This window comes from Rhincodon typus, chromosome 29, assembly GCF_021869965.1.
Source record: "Rhincodon typus isolate 14 chromosome 29, sRhiTyp1.1, whole genome shotgun sequence".
Classification (NCBI taxonomy): Eukaryota; Metazoa; Chordata; class Chondrichthyes; order Orectolobiformes; family Rhincodontidae; genus Rhincodon; species Rhincodon typus.
In genome coordinates, this window is record NC_063360.1 from 1,814,972 (window position 1) to 1,837,212 (window position 22,241).

The 22,241-nt window shown below is 43.8% G+C and overlaps 1 protein-coding gene across 2 annotated transcripts in view; it reads left to right on the forward strand.

The window, feature by feature from the left end:
- Positions 1-7,246: 7,246 nt before the first annotated feature.
- The window catches only part of LOC109915172 (pre-mRNA-splicing factor CWC22 homolog), a 63,560-nt gene continuing 48,565 nt past the window's right edge, over positions 7,247-22,241 (forward strand). The window contains exons 1-2 of one of the 2 annotated variants that reach the window (XM_048614337.1): positions 7,247-7,438; positions 13,514-13,601. In XM_048614337.1, coding sequence (XP_048470294.1) covers positions 13,592-13,601 — 10 coding nt within the window. In that variant the 5' untranslated portion in view covers positions 7,247-7,438; positions 13,514-13,591. The remainder of the gene's footprint in view (positions 7,439-13,513; positions 13,602-22,241) is intronic. The other variant, XM_048614338.1, reaches the window with a different exon arrangement.

Sequence of the window (22,241 nt, forward strand, 5' to 3'; positions counted from 1 at the left end):
CAAAGTTGGTGGAGTTGTGGATAGTGCGGAAGGACGTTGCAGGTTACAGAGGGACATAGATAAGCTGCAGAGCTGGGCTGAGAGGTGGCAAATGGAGTTTAATGCGGAAAAGTGTGAGGTGATTCACTTTGGAAGGAGTAACAGGAATACAGAGTACTGGGCTAATGGTAAGATTCTTGGTAGTGTGGATGAGCAGAAAGATCTCGGTGTCCATGTGCATAGATCACTGAAAGTTGCCACCCAGGTTGATAGCGTTGTTAAGAAGGCGTACGGTATGTTAGGTTTTATTGGTAGAGGGATTGAGTTTCGGAGCCATGAGGTCATGTTGCAGCTGTACAAAACTCTGGTGCGGCCACACTTGGAGTATTGCGTACAGTTCTGGTCACCGCATTATAGGAAGGATGTGGAAGCATTGGAAAGGGTGCAGAGGAGATTTACCAGGATGTTGCCTGGTATGGAGGGAAGGTCTTATGAGGAAAGGCTGAGGGTCTTGAGGCTGTTTTCATTAGAGAGAAGAAGGTTAAGAGGTGACTTGATAGAGACATACAAGATGATCACAGGATTAGATAGGGTGGACAGTGGGAGCCTTTTTCCTCGGATGGTGATGGCTAGCATGAGGGGACATAGCTTTAAATTGAGGGGTGATAGATATAGGACAGATGTCAGAGGTAGGTTCTTTACTCAGAGAGTAGTAAGGGCGTGGAATGCCCTGCCTGCAAAAATAGTAGACTCGCCCACTTTAAGGGCATTTAAATGGTCATTGGATAAACATATGGATGATAGTGGAATAGTTTAGGTTAGATGGGCTTCAGATTGGTTTCACAGGTCAGTGCAACATCGAGGGCCGAAGGGCCTGTTCTGCGCTGTAATGTTCTATGTTCTAGATGGAATACTGTGTGCAGTTTTGATTACCACACTAAAGAAGGATGTGCTTACACTAGAAAGGGTGCAAAGAAGATTCACCAGGATTTTGCCTGGGCTGCAGTGAAGTGATTCAGTATGAGACAGGCCAGGTAGGCTGGATCTGATTTCAATAGAGCAGAGAAGGTTGAGAGGGGGACCTGACTGAGACATACAAGAGTGAAAGAAACTTCAATCAGAAGGTGAGCAGACATTTCACATTGTGAATGTGACACAATGTAGATGAAGTCACACAGGTAGAGGCTTTTGCCACTATTAACACCAATATGCCTGAAGAAAATTAATGAACAAATGCTCAAGACCAAAGTTGAGACAAAGCTTACACAGATATCCTACCAGCCATAATCCTGAAGGATATGTAACTGGGTCATTGGAAATCGATGAAACAATACACTATAGCAAAACTGACTGCATATAATGGGTCACACCAAGTAATTCTGCATGGAAACCACAAATATTTTATCTGGTGAACACGACTGAACAGCAATAGCTGGGCTATCAATGTGTATGGAACTCACATGCTGGTGAGACCCTATCTGGAGTACTGAGAGCAGTTTTGGTCCCTTTATTTAAGAAAAGCGATATTCTCATTGGAAGCAGTTCAGAGAAGGATCACTAGGATAATCCCTGGTATGGAGAGACTGTCTTTTGAGAAAGGCTAAACAGGTTGAGACGCTACTCACTGGAATTTAGAAGAATGAGAGGTGATCTCATTGAAATATATCAGATTCTTAAGAGGCTTGAGAGGATAGAATCCATAGAATCCCTACAGTGTGGAAGCAGTCCATTCAGTATCAATGCTAGTGGTATGTCTATTGATGTGACTAGGGCAGTGACGTCAAACGATACCATGGTCACCATGCCCTATCCACATCAATAGACATACCACTAGCAAGGGAAACAATGACAGCACTACTAGAACAAGAAACAAGACCCCAGTGAAACCATCTACACAAACAACATGCTGAAGCTACTGGACCTATGCCTCACCACCCACTTCACTTTGAACGGCCAAACATACGAACAGATCAACGGGACACCCATGGGATTACTCATCTCCGGACTTATAGCCGAGGCGGTGACGCAAAGACTGGAAAGTACAGCCCTTTTGCTAATCCAACCAAAACTATGGATACGCTACATGGATGACACCTTTGTCATCATTAAATGGACCAAACTGGAGGAGACACACAAACTAATAAACAACACCCTCACCGGAATCAAATTCACCAGGGAGGAGGAGAAGAACAAACAGCTCCCATTCCTGGACGTCATGGTAGAGCGCAGGACAAATGGGGAATTCCTAACGAAGGTACACAGAAAAGCCACACACACTGACTAAGTACTGAACTTCAACAGTAACCATCCTAACACACACAAATGAAGCTGCGCGTGAACATTATTTAAATGGGCAACAACACATTGCAGCAGCACAGAACCACGCTGAGAAGAAGGAGTACCTCTTCCAGGTTTTCAAGGACAATGGATATCCAAAAAACTGGTTCAGAAGATGCCTATTACACGAACAATGCCAGGAAGATATTACACGCCCCGACACACTCACCACGCTACCTTACATCAGAAACACGTCGGAACTAACCACAAGACTCCTACGACCACTGGGCAGCAGAGTAGCACACAAACCCACATCAATCCTACAACAACTGCTCACCCGAACCAAAGACGCACTATCCACTATGGAAAGGACCAATGTCATATACAAGATTCTCTGCAGAGACTGTGACAAACACTACATTGGACAAACAAGAAGGAAATTAACAACAAGAGTACATGAACACCAAATGGCTACAAAAAGTCACAACCAATACTCACTCATCTCTATCCACATGGACAAGGAAACCACCAATTCGATTGGGACAACACCAAGAACCTGGGACAAGAGACAGGCGCGGGAGTTCCTAGAAGCCTGGTACTCCACGAAGAAAGCTATCAACAAACACATAGAACTCGACCCCATATACACTCCATTGGGAAGGAAAACCAGAAGTGAGGTAATCCAGCTTAACGGACTCCAAAGTTTAAAAACCAGGCGGGAAAACACAACGGCGCTTCATCGGAGGCTGCACAGATGAGGTTACCCAGCAGGGTAATGAAACGTCTGCGGAACAACAACGAACCAGCTCGGCGAGCCAACCAACCATAAGGATATCCCATTGAACGGGGGGAGGACCATCAACTACTGCTAAAACACTCAAACAAGTATTGCCAGTACAAAATTACAGACTGCAATATTACAGCCCAAGGAATAAGGTAATCCTGCAAGTTGATGCATCTCAGAGAGGGCCAGGACTATGCATCATACAAGATGGTAAAGCAATTGCACTGGGTTAAAAGATCTATCGTAACTATAATCCTATTATTCCACTCAAATCCTGTGTGGACCAGCTGGCAGGAGTATTTGCTAACATCTTTAACCTCTCCTTGCTACAATCTGAAGTCCCCATCTACTTCAAGAAGACCACCATCATCCCGATACCAAAGAAAACACGTGCAACATGCTTTAGCCACTATCACCCAGTGGCTCTGACCTTCATAATTATGAAATGCTTCGCGAGGTTAGTCATTCTAGCCTCCCAGTCTGCCTTGATCTCTTGCAATTTGCCTACTGGCACAACAGGTCCACAGCCATCTCTCTAGCCCTACACTCATCGCTGGAACATCTGATACCTACGTCAGGCTTCTACTTACTGACCACAGTTTCGCTTTCAACACTATAATCCCAACCAATTTCCAAACTCCGAGATCTAGGTCTCTGGTCCTCTATCTGCAACTGGACCTTGACTCCCAGATCGACAGACCGTAATCAATGAGGATAAGCAACAGCACCTCCTCCGTGACAATCCTCAACACTGGCGCCCCGCAAGGCTGCGTACACAGCCCCTTACTGTATACCCTATATGCTCCTGACTATGTAGCCAAATTTCATCCCAACTTCAACAAGTTCATTGACAACACCACCATTGTAGGTCGGATATTGAACAACGATGAGCCAGAATACAGCAAAGAGATAGAGCATTTGGTGGCATGGTGTAAAGTTAACACTCTTTCCGTCAATGTCAGCAAAACTAAACAGCTGGTCATTGACTTCAGGAAGCAAGGAGGAGGGCACGCCCCTATCTACATCAATGGAGCTGAGGTGGAGATGGTCAAGAATGTAAAGTTCCTAGGAGTGACAATCACCAACAATCTGTCTTGGAGCACTCACATTGAAACAATGGTCAAGAAGACACAACAACACCTCTTCTTCCTCAAGAGGCCAAGGAAAATCCTTCAGTTCAAATGCACCTACTTCAGGAACACAAAGTAAATGATCCATGAATGAAGCAACTATGAAAGTTATCATGGAAGATGGCCTGATACATATGCCAGACATTGTCAGATTCTTCGGACCATGTGGAGATGAATTGAGTATCTCAGAGGTGTAATGTTTAAGGGGAAGCAAGTGCTTGAACCCAAAGCTCTTTACTAGGACTCTATTGTCACAGCTACATCTGGGCACAGAGTGAACAAGACACCTACCATAGGATATGTCCGTGCTGCAACAAAGGTTACAGTTACACTGTGGTGGGCAAAGGAAGCTGTATTGTGTGGTTGTTGCAATAGCTCATTATATACCAGGGTAGGTTTGAAATATTACCTTGACTGGTAGGCAGGTACTGTGACAGCCAAGTACTTATAATGCTTCTTTCTGGATAATTATATTACCTGTAACTAACCTAATCACAGACTTTAGTTTGAGTCAAGCTACGTAATAGTATAGGAATTTATTGACTTTAGTGGGACTGTCTTGATTACGGAACATTAACATAGACTGGATGGGCCATATGGCTGTCTTTTCTGCAGTTCTGACTATAACATGACTTTAAAAGCATTAACATTACTTTGCACTATTGCAACTAACTCTTATCATTTGAAGTACATTGAAAAAGGATTTAGTTATAGTACATCATGTCATTTGTCCCAGGACTTATGTGCAATAGTTTAATTCAACTGCTATCAAGCTCTTTGAAATGGAGGACAGTAAGTCACTGTTAAATGTGGATGGAAATTTCCTCCATGCAGTGTATATATAGCAAGATTTTTGATGCAAGTTTCCTTCACAACAGCAACTGAACTGGATAAGTGCCCATTTACAGCTGTTAAAAGTTGTGGTCACAAACAGCCTGGCTAAACAGAGCACAGTGACTTAGCAACACAATAATATGTTGCGATAGAATTTTCTTACTTTCAAACAATGCACTTTACAAGCAACCATAACGTCATGGAGGATTAGCTAGAGTATGTCTGTGAGTCTGTGGATGAGTGTGTGTGAAAGTGCAGATGTTTGTGAGTGAGTGAGAGGTTCTGTGGTGTGTATAAGAGAGAGTGTAGGTATGTGTGAGTGAGTGTTGGTGGTTGTATGTGAATGTGAGTGTGAGAATGTGTGTGTGTGAATGTGAGTGTGAGTGGGTATGTGTGTGTACGTGAATGTGGGTGTGTGAGTGTGCAGGTGTTTGTGAGTGATTGTGGGTTGAGTGATTTTGGGTATGTGAATGCGGGGGTGAGTGAATGTGGGGGTGTGAGAGTACAAGTGTTTGTGAGTGAGAGTGTGTGTGTGTGTGTGTGTAGTTGGGTGGGTGTGAATGTGGGTATATGAGTACATGGGTGTTTGCAAGTAACTGTGGATGTGTTTGTGTGAGCACAGGTATGTGACAGTGCTGGTGTGTGTTAGTAAGTGGGTGGGTGTGTGTGTAGGGAAAGAATGAGTGAATTTGAGTAAGTTGGGAGCTCTTTCAAAGAACTGGCAATTTTTGTACCTAACTGTTCTGTATGGAACCAGATCAATATACAGTAAAAGTATTAAGGTTATAAGCAGACTATATACTGTACTGATCAAATACAGAATATTAAACATTATGGTAGGGTTGTGAAGGAAGAAGAGTGCAATCCTGTACCTATGAGAAAAGGATTGAAAACCACAACCTCTACAGAAAATTGATTTTTGATGAGGATTACAGTACACTAAAGAATACACAAAATAATCTACAGTACCACAATTATTAACTGTTGGGAAAAACAGTAACTTTGTTTTAAAAATATGGAAATTAAGATAGAATAAATGGTACAAAGATATTCCATTGAAATTAACTGAAATGAATAAGGGGATGCAATTCTATAGTGGCCATTGGTCACTGCTGTGGATTGCACATCCTTTGTTTCACGAATTATTCACTACCATCTGTCCAACTCGAAGCAGAGGAGATGGAAGCAGTGGGAAAACCAATGTGTGATACCTTTCCATGCCTCCATCTTGACAGCAAGTCAGCAACTGGGTGGCTGGAATGTTTGCAGGCAGGCAGGCAGGTGGGAATAGTTTAGGATTATGTTCAGTGTGGACTGGTTGGACCAAATGGTCTGTTGCTATGCTGTGTGACTTGATGGCAATACCCTTCAATCCTATGGTCTCTATCACTTAAGAAGATGAAGGTCAGTAGAAGCATTGGAACCTGCAAGGTCCCCCCCAAATCACACACCATTCTTACTTGGAACTAGATAATTGTTCCTTCACTGTCAAGGTTACAAATTTTGTAACTTTAGGTACTGTATCCCTACAGTGCATGAACTTTAGCAGTTCAAGGCCAATTAGGTTTGGGCAATAACTATTGGCCTTGACAATGAACTCGCATCCCATGAATGAATTGAACAAAAGCCTGGGACAAATATCAGAGAAACAAAAAATGTTTTTCCATTTTCTTTTAGCACTTCTGTTTACTATTGAAAAATATTCAGGATTGGAAAAGGATTTTTATTGTATGGTCATTAGTTACGTTTGTATGTTTTCCAATTGGTGTAGGAAGACAGTGTTGGGCAGTCCAATGGCGGAATGTGTGGATGGGGCAGCTCAATGAATCTTCCACAAATATTCAGCCAGAGTTAGTAACTATACCTGATCTGTCTTAATTAAAAAGCAGATGTTGGAAAACGTGAAGGAGGTCCATTCACAGAGAGAACAGATCTATTGATACAAACGAGCGAAGGTTACTATCCGGGCCTAAACCTCGCTGTTGACACTAAGCACGTTTAAGGAAAATTTTGCACTTATTTCGTGCTGTTCACAACCTCAAGGCTTTCTGAAGGTGTTTATTTCTTCCAAAGGTTCTGATGAGGTTGCAGGAAATGCAGCAGCCAGATAGCAAGGAGGAGGAGACGAGTGCCCTGGGGATCCGTACAGAGCGCCCTCCCTCAGTGGGAGGCCCTGGGCGCCGCTGCAACTGGCGCATAAGCGTTGTGGCGTTTCCACCACCGCCGCGCATGTGCAGTGGGGACAGCGCACGGGTGCCATTTTGTTGGCTTTCTCACTCCCGGGTTGTGTTGTGTCTAGCCAGGCGGCTGATAGCCAGGCCCCGCTGCACCACATCATTCACAGCAGTCCGGTGGAGTTCAACGGGGGGAGCAGAGAAAGGGAAACCCCCACCCGGACAACGACAATAGCGATGTGACACGGCGACTAGAACAGGTGAAGGAGTGCAGGGAGAGGGGGACAAGCGCGAAAGGAAGAAGGGCCTGAGTTGGGGGAGGGGCAAGAATAGAGGCGGAGCCAATGTCTCGACTGGATGCGTGAGCGCGCGCGCACCCTGAGGGGGTGGGTCTGTTGGAGCGCGCGGGGCCCGATGTGTGCGCCCCCCCCCCCCCCCAGAGGCGTGGCCTGGAGCACGCGAACACCGAGAGGCGGGGCCTGGTGTGCGCGTTCACGAGGGGTGAGTTGATGTGGATATGGAAGGTGTTAATTCGGGAGAGCAGGGTTTGATGGGGGAGGGGGGAAAGAGGTTTGCGGATTCGTGGGGGTTAGGCTGGGCTATGAGCCCAGTAGATCACAGTGGCTGACTTTGCTGTTACTTTGGACTGAGAGTCTTTACAAACAGACCCGTGGTGACCCAACAGCCCTGCTCCTTTATAATTACCCTTGATGGCATCATAGATTCATAAAGAATCTCTGGTAGTCACTCCGTACACGCAACATCCTGTGTGAAAAAGTTGTCTCTTTTAAATATTTCCCCTCTCACCTTAAATCAATGCCCTCTAATTTTCTAGTCCTCAAGTAGTTTACCTCTTCCGTTGAGCTAAAAACGTGGAAAAAAAAACATGGATGTTGATTAACTGTAAAGAGTGCCTGTATGAACTATAAACAACTATAAACTTGACACACTGATTTCACAGGAAGCAATGTCAATGTTTACAATGGGACAAAGACATTGAAGGGTGTGGAAATTCAAAGCTTGTTTTGGACTCCTGCATGAAAGTCTGAAGGAAATGCAGACACAAAAGTAGGTTACCAACACCTTCCACCCCAACCTTAAGTTCACCTGGACCATTTCTAATACCTCTCTCTCCTTCCTGGACGTCTCTGTCTCCACCTCGGGCAACCACCTAGAAACCGATATCCATTTCAAGCCCACCGACTCCCACAGCTACCTAGAATACACCTCCTCCCACCCACCTTCCTGCAAAAATGCCATCCCCTATTCCCAATTCCTTCACCTCCGCCGCATCTGCTCCCAGGATGAGGCATTCCACTCCCGTACATCTCAGATGTCCTCATTGTTCAAGGACCGCAACCCCCCCCCCAGTGGTTGAGAACGCCCTGGACCGTGTCTCCCACATTTCCCGCAACTCATCCCTCACACCCCGTCCCCGCAATAACAACCAAAAAAGAATCCCCCTCGTCCTCACGTACCACCCCACCACCCTCGGATCGGACGCTTCCGCCATCTGCAATCCGATCCCACTACCAAAGACATCTTTCCTTCACCACCCTTATCTGCTTTCCGGAGGGACCACTCTCTCCGTGACTCCCTTGTCCGCTCCACACCCGGCACTTTTCCCTGCAACCACAGGAAGTGCTACACCTGCCCCCATACCTCCTCCCTCACACCCATCCCAGGCCCCAAGAAGACTTTCCACATCAAGTAGATGTTTACCTGCACATCTGCCAATGTGGTATACTGCATCCGCTGTACCCGTTGTGGCCTCCTCTACATCGGGGAAACCAAGCGGAGGCTCAGGGACCGCTTTGCAGAACACCTACGCTCGGTTCGCAATAAACAACTGCACCTCCCAGTCGCAAACCATTTCAACTCCCCCTCCCATTCCTCAGACGACATGTCCATCCTGGGCCTCCTGCAGTGCCACAACGATGCCACCCGAAGGTTGCAGGAACAGAAACTCGTATTCCGCTTGGGAACCCTGCAGCCCAATGGTATCAATGTGGATTTCACAAGCTTCAAAATCTCCCCTCCCCCCACCGCATCCCAAAACCAGCCCAGCTCGTCCCCGCCTCCCTAACCTGTTCTTCCTCCCACCTATCCCCTCCTCCCACCTCAAGCCGCACCCCCATCTCCTACCGATTAACCTCATCCCACCCCCTTGACCTGTCCCCTCCCTAACTCCCCACCTACACTCACCTTTACTGGCTCCATCCCCGCCTCTACGACCTGTCTGTTTCCTCTCCACCTATCTACTCCTCTCTCCATCTTTTATCCACCTCCCCCTCTCTCCCTATTTATTTCAGAACCCCCTTCCCCTCCCCCTTTTCTGATGAAGGCCCGAAACGTCAGCCTTTCTGCTCCTATGATGCTGCTTGGCCTGCTGTGTTCATCCAGCTCTGCACCTTGTTGTCACAAAAGTAGGTTATTCTGTTAGGTTGGATGATCCTGATTGGTCTATATTTCAACACGTTATTCAGCTCTGTTTTCCTTTGGGGTCCTCTTGCAGGCAAAAATATCTGAGACTGTGGTTAATCTGTACAGGATTTTTTTTTTGGTTAGAAACCTAGTCTACCTAAAAACAATGGAAAAAATCAATACTTTGTGTCAGTCATTAGTACAGGTGCCATGTATGTACGGTGAAAGTACACACTTTTCACTGTATTTTTACATTGAATGTACGTGACAATAAATGATTCAATTCAATTTAAATTGTTAAACTGAATAGTATTTCTCATCACAAAGGAGGAAATTGAATTAGAATTAGGTTTATTATCACATACTGAAGTACAGGAATACGTGAATACAGCGAAAAGTATTAAAAGTCGCCATTTCCAGCATTCTCTTAGGTAGAGAGATACCTAGATACAAAATCTTAAGTATAAATTAGAGAAATGAAAAAATCAAGTTAAAAGATCAGCATTACATTCTTTATAAAGCATGAATCTATGCTGGGCTTCACCTTGAGGCCGGGAGTCCGTACTGAGCTTCCTCCAGGAGAACAGGAGTGTGCGCTGGGCCTCCGCAAGGACGGGAGTCCATCCCCACTGGTCACAACAGCAGTGTTCCCTCTAAGCTGCCTTTCTGATATTCCACACCCATCAGTTGCGGCATTGACATCCTTTCCAGAAGTTGCTGCTGTTCTTGGGCATCCACAGCCAGCAAGAAAATTAGAGGAAGTGCTGCTCACTACTGCCCGGTAATAACTAAAGCATAATCTCTACTTTAGTGTTCAGTTCCCCTCCGAATAAATAACTTTCCTAATTACTTGTCATTTACAATTGATGTAAACAAAGACACAGATTCTTCTGTATCTCATAAGTCTGCAATCTCTCACCGTTCAAATAGTGTTTTTTTTAATTCTTCATGTCAAAATGAATAATTTCACATTTTCCCACATGCACTCCCCTTGCCAGATCTTTGCACATTCGCTTAACCGATCTTTATATTTTTATTGCCTCCTGAGTCCTTTTTGCGTCTGCCTTTCCTATCTATCTTTGTGTCATCAGCAAATTTAGCAACCATACTTTTGTTCCCTTCATCTAAGTCATTATATTAATTGCAAACAGTGGAAGTCCCAGCACTGATCCATGTTGCACACCGCTTGTTAGATCTTGCCAATATGAAACAGAGCCCCTGATGTTTAGTCGGGTGTGGTCAAGTTATTATTCATATATGGTTGACTCTGAACTCTTGCAGAAATAGTTTACTTAGGAAATGAAATAATTCTTCAGTCACTCTTTCAAAAGAGCCAAAAAGGTTGTTTTTAAACCAGAACTGAACGATAAGATTTTATTTTCTGAAATGAGAGAAATCAGCTGGCACCTTGTTCTTCACTGGTTTTTGTCCATTCTGATCGTTCTTAGAGACTTCCCTCTAAACCAAATAAAACCAGCATCTCTCCAAGTCAATCACTGTTCACATCAGCCCCAGCAGGACTCTGCAGCAAAGCAGACTGTAATCAATAGTTTTTTTTTCCTATTTATTTGTGGGTTGCAGACGTTGCTGGCTGGCCAGCATTTCTTGCCCATCTATAGTTGCCCTTGAGAAGGTGGTGGTGAGCTGCCTTCTTGCACTGCTGCAGTCCTCCAGCTGTAGGTTGACCAACAATGCTATTAGGGAGGGAATTCCAGGGTTTTGACCCAGCAACAGTGAAGAAACAGCGATATATTTCCAAGTCAGGATGGTGAGTGGCTGGAAGGGGAACTTGGAGGTGGTAGTGTTCCTATATGTCTGATACCTTTGTCCTTCTCGTTGGAAGGAAGTGGTCATGAATGAATCATTTTTAAAAATAATCAATTTTTTACAAGCTAACAAGTTATGGAGGAAAATGAAATGTAACAGTATAGAATCTTTAGCAGGACCCAAACTCTACAGTCTTGTGTCTTCAATATTCACTTCAAGGAAATTTCTATTGTAGATTTGAGAAAAGAATGTAGCAGTGGATATCATACACATTGGAGCCAGTCTTCTGATTAGCTTATGGGCAACGTAACTGAAAATTGCGAAATTTAGGGAGGGCTTACAGAAGCATGGTCGAGGATGTTTGAATAGCCGTGGTGGCAGGAGTTCACATTATTGCTGTTTTATTAGCTTACTAAGTCAGATAAAAGTGGAGCCATCTGACAGGATGTCCACAGAATGATTAGTACGTAGAGAGGTAGCACTGCAAATGAGATCGATAATGTTTCACAGGGGATACCAATGGCACTTGTTTTAGGGATGCGTCAGAGAGTTATGGGGAGGTGAATGACAAGTCATGTTCAAGAAACTTGAAGAGCATGAAGTTTGGAAATGGGACCAAATGTACAGAAGCAAGGCTGAGCACAGACTGTTTTTTTTCTATTCATTTGTGGGATGTGGGTGTTGCTGGCTGGCCAGCATTTCTTGCCCACCCCCGGTTGCCCTTGAGAAGGTGGTGCTGGGCTGCCTTCTTGAACTGCTGCAGTCCTCCTGCTGTGGGTTAACCCACAATGCTATTAGGGAGGGAATTCCAGGATTTTGACCCAGCGACAGTGAAGGAAAAGCATATATTTCCAAGTCAGGATGGTGAGTGACTTGGAGGGGAACCTACAGGTGGTGGTGTTTCCATATAACTGCTGCCCTTGTCCTTCTGGATGGAAGTGGTCGTGGGTTTGGAAGGTGCTGTCTGAGGATCTTTGGTGAATTTCTGCAATGCATCTTGTAGATCGTAGCAGCAGTGTGTACTGAGTGTGGTGGTGGAGGGAGTGGTTGCTTATGGATGTAGTGTCAAGCGGGCAGCTTTGTCCTGGATGGTGTCAAGCTTCTTGAGTGTTGTTGGGGCTGCAATCATCCAGGCAAGTCGGGAATATTTCATGATGTTTCTGACTTGTGCCTTGTAGATGGTGGGGAGGCTTTGAGGAGTCAGGAGGTGAGTTACTCGCTGCAGTATTCCCAGCTTCTGGCCTGCTCTTGTAGCCATTCTGTTAATGTGATGAGTCCAGTTGAGTTTCTGGTCAATCGTAACCCCCAGGATATTGATAGTGGGGGATTCAGTGATGGTAACACCATTGAATGTCAAGGGGCGGTGGTTAGATTGTCTCTTATTGGTGATGGTTAAAGCCTGGCATTTTTGTGGCACGAATGTCACTTGCCACTTGTCAGTCCAAGCCTGGATACTGTCCGGATTGTGTTGCACGTGAACATGGATTGCTTCAGTATCTGAGGAGTCACAAATGGTGCTGAATATTGTGCAATCATTGGCGAACATCCCCACTTCTGACATTATGATGGAGGGAAGGTCATTGATGAAGCAGCTGAAGATGGTTGGGCCTATGCCACTACCCTGAGGAACTCCCGCAGGGATGTCCTGGAGCTGAGATGATTGACCTTCCATGACCATCTTCCTATGTGTCAGGTATGACCCCAACCACCGGAGCGTTTGTCCCCGCTACCCATTGATTCCAGTTTTGCTAGGGCTCCCTGATGCCACACTCGGTTGAATGCAGCTTTGATATTAAGGGCTGTCACTCTCATCTCACCTCACCTCTGGAATTCAGCTCTTCTGTCCATGTTTGAACCAAGGCTGTAATGAGGTCAGGTGCTGAGTGGCCCTGGCGGAACCCAAACCCAAACCCAACATGACTATGTGGTTTCAAGGAAGCCTTGTCCAAAAAAAAACTTCAGTGTCCACTGTGATCTTTCAATGGCCTCTTTTAAAGGAACAACTCCAGATATTTCCACAGTACTTGAAATTAATCCATTTTCGACAATCCTTCAAAAGTTAAGACCTTGAATATTAAATAAATAAAAAGGATCTGTGTAAGACCAGAAACTTAACTCATACCATAGTCATATCATGTCAACAGATAGCAGAAGAGGAAAGAGCAAATCCTGATGAAATTTTAGCCACTCTAGAGATTCCTGATGATAAAACACCAGAGAGGATGGAGAAAGGTAAAGAATTTAATCACTTTCCAAAAATAATGAAATTATTTAATTTTCTGTTTTGATGCATTTTTATCAGTGTTGGTTGAGGTACGACTTTTCCATTCAGGAAGTTGTGTTGAAATTTAGCTGGAATTTGGATTTTCATTTCCAGTCGGTAGGTCAGATGCGAAACAAAACACTGACAATTTTCCTAAGTTTCAAAAGAAGTCCTCACTTTTTGATGGTCTCCTTCCTGAGATCTTAATATGACTGGCTGCTGAGAAAGTTAATGCATTGCTTTTCATCTTCCAAACTTCCCTGGATTATATTGATCCAAACCACTGATAATGCTAAATGAGATTTGCAGAGTGGTTATAACGTCTCGTGACTAACTCAAAATTATTTTGTTGGATGGTCTTCCAACCATTAGCCAAGAAAATTCTTTTTGAAGTCATGATTTAAATAAAGAGCATTGGTCTAATCCAAGGCATCATTATTTCTCAACAAACTGATGAAGGCTTTTGATGAGACTGGCTTGGGTGAAACTTAATTTCTTTTAGGATCAGTAACCAAAGAACACAGACACTGTAAGCACAGGACACTCCATCTGCAGCTAATTAAGGAAGTTAAAGATAGTGTTAAATTGAAAGTTAAAAAAATATAATTTTGTAAAGATGAATAGCAAATCAGAGGATTGAGCAGAGTATAAATAAACAGCAAAAAACAAACAAAATATTAATAAAGAGGAATAAAATCGAGTACAAGAGAAAGCTAGTGAGAAATATAAAAACAGTTTCTATAGTATTTAAATAGGAAAAGGTTAAGTAAAATGATGCAGAAAAGAGCGAAAGTCACAGGATTAATAATGGACAAATACCGTGATGGTGGGTCAGTTAGCTTCATAGAATCATAGAGATATACAGCATGGAAACAGACTCTTTTGGTCCAACTCGTCCATGCCAACCAGGTAACCTAAATAAATCTAGTCCCATTTGCCAGCATTTGGCCCATATCCCTCTAAACCTTTCCTATTCATTTACCAATCTAAATGCCTTTTAAATGTTGTAATTGTACCAGCCTCCACCATTTCCTCTGGCAGCTCATTCCATACACACCCCCCTCTGCTTGTAAAAATTGCCCCTTAGACCCCTTTTAAATCTTTTCCCTGTCACTTAAACCTATGCCCTGTAGTTTTGGACTCCCCAACCCTGGGAAAAGACCTTGTCTATTTACCCTACCCATGCCCCTCATGATTTTATAAAGGTCACCCTTCGGCTTCCGATGCTCCAGGGAAAATAGTCCCAGTCTATTAAGCCTCTTGGAGTTTTCGGTTGGTTTGCTAAGCTGACTGGTTTTCATGTAAATGTTTTATCTCCCTTTTAGGTGAAATCATCAGTGCTGTGTAGCCTCCACAGAGGGCTGTTGCTCTGTCCGACTCTGAATTTATATGGTCTGGTCTGGCATGGTGGACAATCTTGTTTCCGGTTTTGTACCGTAGTTGTAGATAGATGGGGTCTATTTCAATATGTTTGTTAATTGCATCGGTGGCTGAAAACCAGGTCTCCAGGAATTCTCGTGCTTGTCTTTGTCTTGCTTGTCCTAGTGCTGTAACTTTGTCCCAGTTACTTGATATCCTTCGATGTCGGAGTGTATTGAAACAAAGGAGAATTGGTTGTGCCATTTTGCTGCGAGTTGGTGTTCATGTATCTTGGTGGCGAGTTTCCTGCTCGTCTGTCCTATGTCGTGTTTCTCACAGCTGCTGCATGGTATTTTATATATCACATATATGCAGCAACTGTGAGAAACACGACATAGGACAGACGGGCAGGAAACTTGCCACAAGGATACATAAATACCAACTCGCAGCAAAATGGCACAACCAATTCTTCCTTGTTTCAATACACTCCAACATAGAAGGGCATCAATTTGACTGGGACAAAGTTACAGCACTAATACAAGGGAGACAAAGACAAGCACGAGAATTCCTGGAGGCTTGGTTTTCAAACACTGATGCAATTAACAAATATGTTGAAATAGACCTCATCTACATACCACTACGGTACTAAACCGGAAACAAGAGTGCCCACCATGACAGACCGGACCATATAAATTCGGGGCGGGACAGAACAACAGTACTTCAGTGGAGGCTACACAGCACTGACGATATCACCTAGAAGGGAGATGAAACGTTTACATGAAAACCAGTCAGCTTGGCGAACCAACCAACAACTCCAACCACAACTCGAGCCACAGATCATCTTTAAAACATTATTCAGCCTCTCTCTATAGCTTAAACCCTCCAACCCTGCCAACATCCTTGTAAATATTTTCTGAACCTTTTCAAGGTTCACAACATCCTTCCTATAGCAGGGAGACCAGAATTACACGCAGTATTCCAATAGTGACCTAACCAATGTCATGTGCAGCCCAACTCCTATATTCAATGCAATGACCAATATAGGCAAGCATAACAAACGCCTTCCTCACTATCCTATCTACCTGTGACTCCACTTTCAAGGAACTATGAACCTGCAGTCCAAGGTCTCTTTGTTCAGCAACACTCCCCAGGATCTTACCATTAAGTGTAGAAGTTTTGCCCTGATTTGCCTTTCCAAAACGCAGCACCTCACATTTATCTAAATTTAAACTCCATCTGCCACTCATCGGTCTATTGGCCCATCTGATCAAGATTCCATTGCACTCTGAAGGTAACCTTTGCTGTCCACTACACCTCCAATATTGGTATCATCTGCAAAGTTACTAACCATACCTCCTATGTTCACACCTAAATCATTGATATAAGTGACAAAAAGCAGTGTATCCAGCACCGATCCTTGTGGCACTCCGCTAGTCACAGACCTCCAGTCTGAAAAGCAACCCTCCACCACCACCCTCTGTCTTCTACCTTCGAGCCAGTTCTGTATCTAACTAGCTAGTTCTCCCTGTATTCCATGTGATTTAACCTTGCTAACCAGTCTACAACGAGGAATCTTGTTGAACGCCTTATTGAAGTCCATATGGACAACGTCCACTGCTCTGCCCTCATTAATCCTCTTCGTTACTTCTTCAAGCAACTCAATCAAGTTAGTGAGACACATTTTCCCATGCACAAAGCCATGTTGACTATCCCTAACCAGTCCTTGTCTTTCCAAATACATGTAAATCCTGTCCCTTAGGATTGCCTCCAACAACTTGCCCATCACCGATGTCAGGCTCACTGATCTATAGTTCTGTGGTTTTTCCTTACCACCTTTCTGAAATAGTGGCACCATGTTAGCCAAACTCCAGTCTTCCAGCACCTTCCCTGTGGCTATCAGTCATACAAGTATCTGAGCAAGGGGCCCAGCAATCACTTCCCTAGCTTCCCATAAAGTTCTAAGGTACACCTGATCAGGTCCCGGGGATTTATCCACCTTTGTGCATTTTAAGACGTTTAGCACCTCCTCCTCTGTAATATGGACATTTTTCAAGATGTTGCTATTTATTTCCCCATGTTTTCTATCTTCTATAATCTTCTCCACAGTAAACACTGATGTAAAATACTCATCTAGTATCTTCCCCCGTCTCCTGCGGTTCCACACGTAGGCAGCCTTGCTGATCTTTAAGGGGCCCTATTGTCTCCCTAGTTACCCTTTTGTCCTTAATGTATTTGTGGAATCCCTTTGGATTCCCCTTAACCCTATTTGCCAAAGCTATCTCATGTCCCCTTTTTGCCCTCCTGATTTCCCTCTTAAGTATACTCCTACAGCCTTTATATTCTTCTAGGGATTCACTCGAGTTCTGCTGTCTATACTTGACATATGTTTCCTGCTTATTCTTAACCAAAACCTCAATTTTTGTTGTCATGCAGCATTCCTGACATCTACCAGCTTTGCCCTTCATCCTAACAGGAACATACTTGTTAAAAAATATTTTGCATCTGTCTTCACTGGATACATATAAAATTCCAGAAATAATTGTGAATTGGGAGGTGAAAGCAAGTGAAGAAATTAAAACAATTGCAAAGGAACGGATACTGACAAACTTAATGGAACCAAAAACTGACAAGTCCTTGCTTCTTGATCATCTTAATATAAGTGGCTGCTCAGAAAGTTGATGCATTGATTTTCATTTTCCAATGTTCTAGAAAGGTCCCAGTAGATGGGAGAATAATTAATGTGATCCTGTATTCAAGAAAGGAGGGAGACAGAAAATAGGAAAGTGCAGGACTGTTAGCATAAAATTGTTCACTGGGAAAATGCTGTAATATATTACTAAGGAGCTCATAGTAGGAACTTAAATCTCAATGCAGTCAGGCAGAGTCAGCATTGTTTTGTGAAAGGGAAATCATGTTTAACAAAATTTATTAGTTTTTTGAGGATGTAACAAACAGAATGGGTAAAGGGGAACCTGTGAATACACAGCACTTAATTTCCAAAAGGTGTTTGACAAGGTATTGCATCAATGGTTACTATACAAAATATGATGTTGTGGTGTAGAGGGTAACATGTTAGCAAGATAGAGGATTATTTAACTGACAGGAACCAGACTGGCCATAACTGGGCCACTTTCACATTGGTGAGATGTGGCAAGCTAATGCTGCAGGGAGCAGTGTTGGAGCCTAACTGTTTACAAATTATATCAAAGATTTTGTCCCTTCATTCAAGTTAATGTTGCTAAATTCCCTGATGACAAAAGGATAGTTAGGAAAGTAAGTTGTGAAGGGGACATAAGGAGCCTGCAATAGGATATAGATAGGTTAAGTAAGTGGATAGAAAGTTGCCAAATGGATGAAAACATAGAAAATGTGATCTTGTCCACTTATTAGCAGGAGAATAAAAAATCATATTATTTAAATGGATGGAGATTGCAGAAATCTGAGGTACAACAGTCTGATTGTCTTAGGAATTTAGTACAAGAGTAGGTCATTATTCTGTCAAGCCTGCTCTGTCATTCATTTAAATCATGACTGATCATTTACCTCAGTGCCACTTTGCTACACACACTCTATTTCCTTTGTGATTAGTCTTCATAAATCATGTGATTTCTGCCTTAAGCATGCTCAATGATTGCGTCTCCGCAGCCTTCTGGGGTAGAGAATTCCAAAGATACACCATCCTTTGATGAAATTCTTGGCCATCTCAGTCTAAAGTGGACTACCCCTTAACTATATCACCTTGTTTTAGACTCATCAGCCAAGGAACATATCTCCTCTATTTCCATTCTGCCACACCTTGAGGGGGAAAAAAAGGGAGGGCATCCTCATTATTCAAAGCTTTAGGGAATACAGACTGGATCACCTCACAAAATAATCCTGCTATTCCTGGGATTAATCTAGAGCACCTCTGCAGCACACACTCTATGGCGAGTATATCCCTCCTTAGGTAAAGGGACCAAAACTCTGCACAATACTCAAGTGAGATCTCACTGAGACTCTATGCAACATCAGCAGGCCAGCTTTACTCTTCTACTCAAATCCCCTTAAGATAAAAGCCATCATATCATTTGGCTTCCCAATTGGTTGTGCATTTGCATTCTAACTAACTGACTCATGAATAAAGACACAGAGGTTTCTTTGGACACTCATATTTCTCAGCAGCTCACTGTCTGGGCATAAAGGTCACCTATAACATTTCCTGTTCCAAGACCCTGGCAAATGGGACTAGATTAATCTAAGATACCTGGTTGGCATGGCAAGTTGGACTGAAGGGTCTGTTTCTGTGCTGTAGAATTGACTCTGTGACTCTATATTCAGTCTTTCTGTTCTGTTTCTACCAAAGTGAACAATAACATTTTTTTCACATTATATTCCATCTGCAGTGTTCTAGCCTTCTCACTTAGTCTAAATCCTCTTGAAGTCTTCTTGTTAACCTCCTCACAAGTTCCCAGTCGTTTTTGGGTCATCAGTGAAATATTAGAATTAGTCCCCACATCCAAATCCTTTATCTAGAGTGTGAATAGCTGTGGACTTGTAAGTTAATTTTCCTAGTCATCATCATCATCATTGATAGTTCCTCACAGACAAGGATGACTCTCTTCCACTCGCAGGGTGAGTCCGTAGGTGGCTGTACAAACCAATGTGACTGTCTATTACACTTGGGGCAGAAGGTGGTTGTGAGGAGGAGTGGGTGGGGCAACACGCTCCTTTCTCTGTTTTCACCTGGCTTCCGCTTTTTCCCGACGATGCCTTCCCAGATGCTCCTCCTCCACTTTGGACAGTCTTGGGCCAGTGATTACCTTGTGTCGTGGGAATGCCACACTTCACCAGTGAGGCCTTAAAGGTATCACCGATGTGCTGCCTCTGTCCACCTGGGGCTCGCCTGCTGTTTTGGAGCAGTGCACTTGCTTGGAGAGTCTTGTGTTGGTCATGCGGACGATATGCCCAGCTCATCGCAGCCAGTGGTCAGTGCCTCGATGCTGGTGATGTTAGCCTGGTCAAGGACACTGGTGTTGATGCGTCTTTCTTCCGAATGGATTCTCAGGATCTTGTGAAGACAGCGTTGGTGGTATTGCTCCAGTGCCTTCGGGTGTCTGCTGTAGACAGCCCATATCTCCGAGGAAGCAGGAACCATCACAGTTCTGTAAACCGTGAACTTGGTGTCGGATCTGATGTTGTTGTCCTCAAAGACCCTCTTCCTCAGGGCCGAAGGCTGCGCTAGCACAATGGAGATGCTGTGGTTCTCTTCATCAACAGCTGCTTTGATGACAGAATACTCCCAAAGTATTGGAAGTGGTCAGCATTCTCCAAGGCCTGCCTGTGGGCCTTGATGATCAGGGGTTTTCTCCATAGTGCCGGGCCAGGTTGGTGGAGGATCCTCATCTTGCCAATGTTCAAGGTGAAACCCATGCTCTCATGTGCCTTTGTAAAGGTGCTGATGATGGTCTGGAATACACCCTCAGAGATTGCACATATGCAAACATCATCATGTACTTCAGCTCGATAACACTGCTGGGGTGACTTTGGTTTTGGTTTGGAGGTGGCGCAAGTTGAATAATTTCTCACTGGTTCTGTAAGTTAGCTTCACTCCAGCAGGGAGTTTGTCGATGGTGAGGTGAAGCTTTGCAGTGAGGTAGATCGAGAACAATGTTGGGTCGATAATGCAGCCCTGCTTGACAACGGTCCGAGCGGGGAATGGTTCGGTGTTGGAGCCATTTGCCATTACCATGAATTCAATGTCGTCGTGGAACAAGCAAATGATGGTGAAAAACCTCATGGTGCAACCAAATTGGAGAAGAATGCTCCATAATACTTCCTGATTGATGGTGTCAAAGGCCTTTGTAAGGTCGAACAAGGCCATGTACAGGGGTAGGTTCTTTTCTCTGCATTTCCCCTGCATCTGTTGAGCTTGAAAATCATGTCCATTGTGTACCTCCGTGGCTGAAAGCCACACTCCTCTTCTGGGAGGAGTTCCTCGGCCACAGGGAGGAGATGGTTGAGGAGGACCTTGGTGATAACTTTTATAGTGGTCGACAGCAGGGAGATTCCCCTGTAATTACTACAGTCAGACTTGTTCCTTTTTTGAAAATGTTCACGACTGTAGCATCTCTGAGCTCTCCAGGATGCTCCCCTCCTTCCAGATAAGGCAGACAAGGATATGTAGCTACAGCAGGAGCTCTTTGTCTCCACGCTTCAATGTCTCAGCAGGGATACCATCTGCTGCAGCAGCCTTGTTGTTCTTAAGCTGGCGGATGGCCTTCTCTGTGTCGTGCAGGCTGGGATGTTGCTGAGCTCACGGCATGTACTGTGCTGAGAGATGCGTTCAAGGACGCTTGGATCGACAACAGAGCCCTTGTTAAGGAGGTCCCTTCTAGCACCCCACTAGTAGCAGCCTGCCATCCTGAAAATGATCAGTTTATTCCTATTCTTTGCTTTTTATCTGTTAGCCAGATTTTGCTAGTGTAGTTCTCCCAGAGTCATACGCTTTAATTTGATTTACTAACCTTCTGTGTTGGTCCGTATCAAAATCTTTTGAAAATTGAAATACACCACATCCATTTGTTTATTTTCATCAAAGCAACAAGCAGCATCCTCAAAGGCACTCCAATAAATTTGTCAAAAATGATTTCCCTTTCAACAATACACATTGACTCTGCCCAATTTCAATATTATTTTTCTAGATATCCTGTTATCTCATCCTATGTAATAAATTCCAACATCTTCCCTACTACTGGTAGCAAACTAAAGATCCACAGTTTTCCACTTCCTTTTTTCTTCCTCCCTTAAATGGTAGGGTTGCGTTTGCCACTTTGCAGGCCAAAGGAACAATTACATAATCTACAGAACTTTGAAAATAACTGCAAATACACCCACTATTTTTCTATCCACGTCTTTCAACGCTCTGGAATGAAACTCATCCGGTCCAGAGGATTTATCAACCTTCAATTTAGTCACCTTTTCAAGTGCTACTGCTTTAATAATACTAATTTCCATTTAATTCCTCAGTTTCACAAGTCCCTTGGTTGCCTGATATTCATGATAAATTTTCTTCTGTAAAGGTAGAAGCAAAGTAACCATTTAGTTTCTTCACCACTTACATGTTTTCTGCTTTAAATTGTCTTGACCCCACCAGTAGTGGACCCTTATTTTCCTAGCTAATCATTTTGTCTTCATGTACTGAAGACTCATGCTCTAGAACTTGCTGCTTCCCTAGCCAAGTTATTCCAGTACTGTTACAACTCAGGCATTGA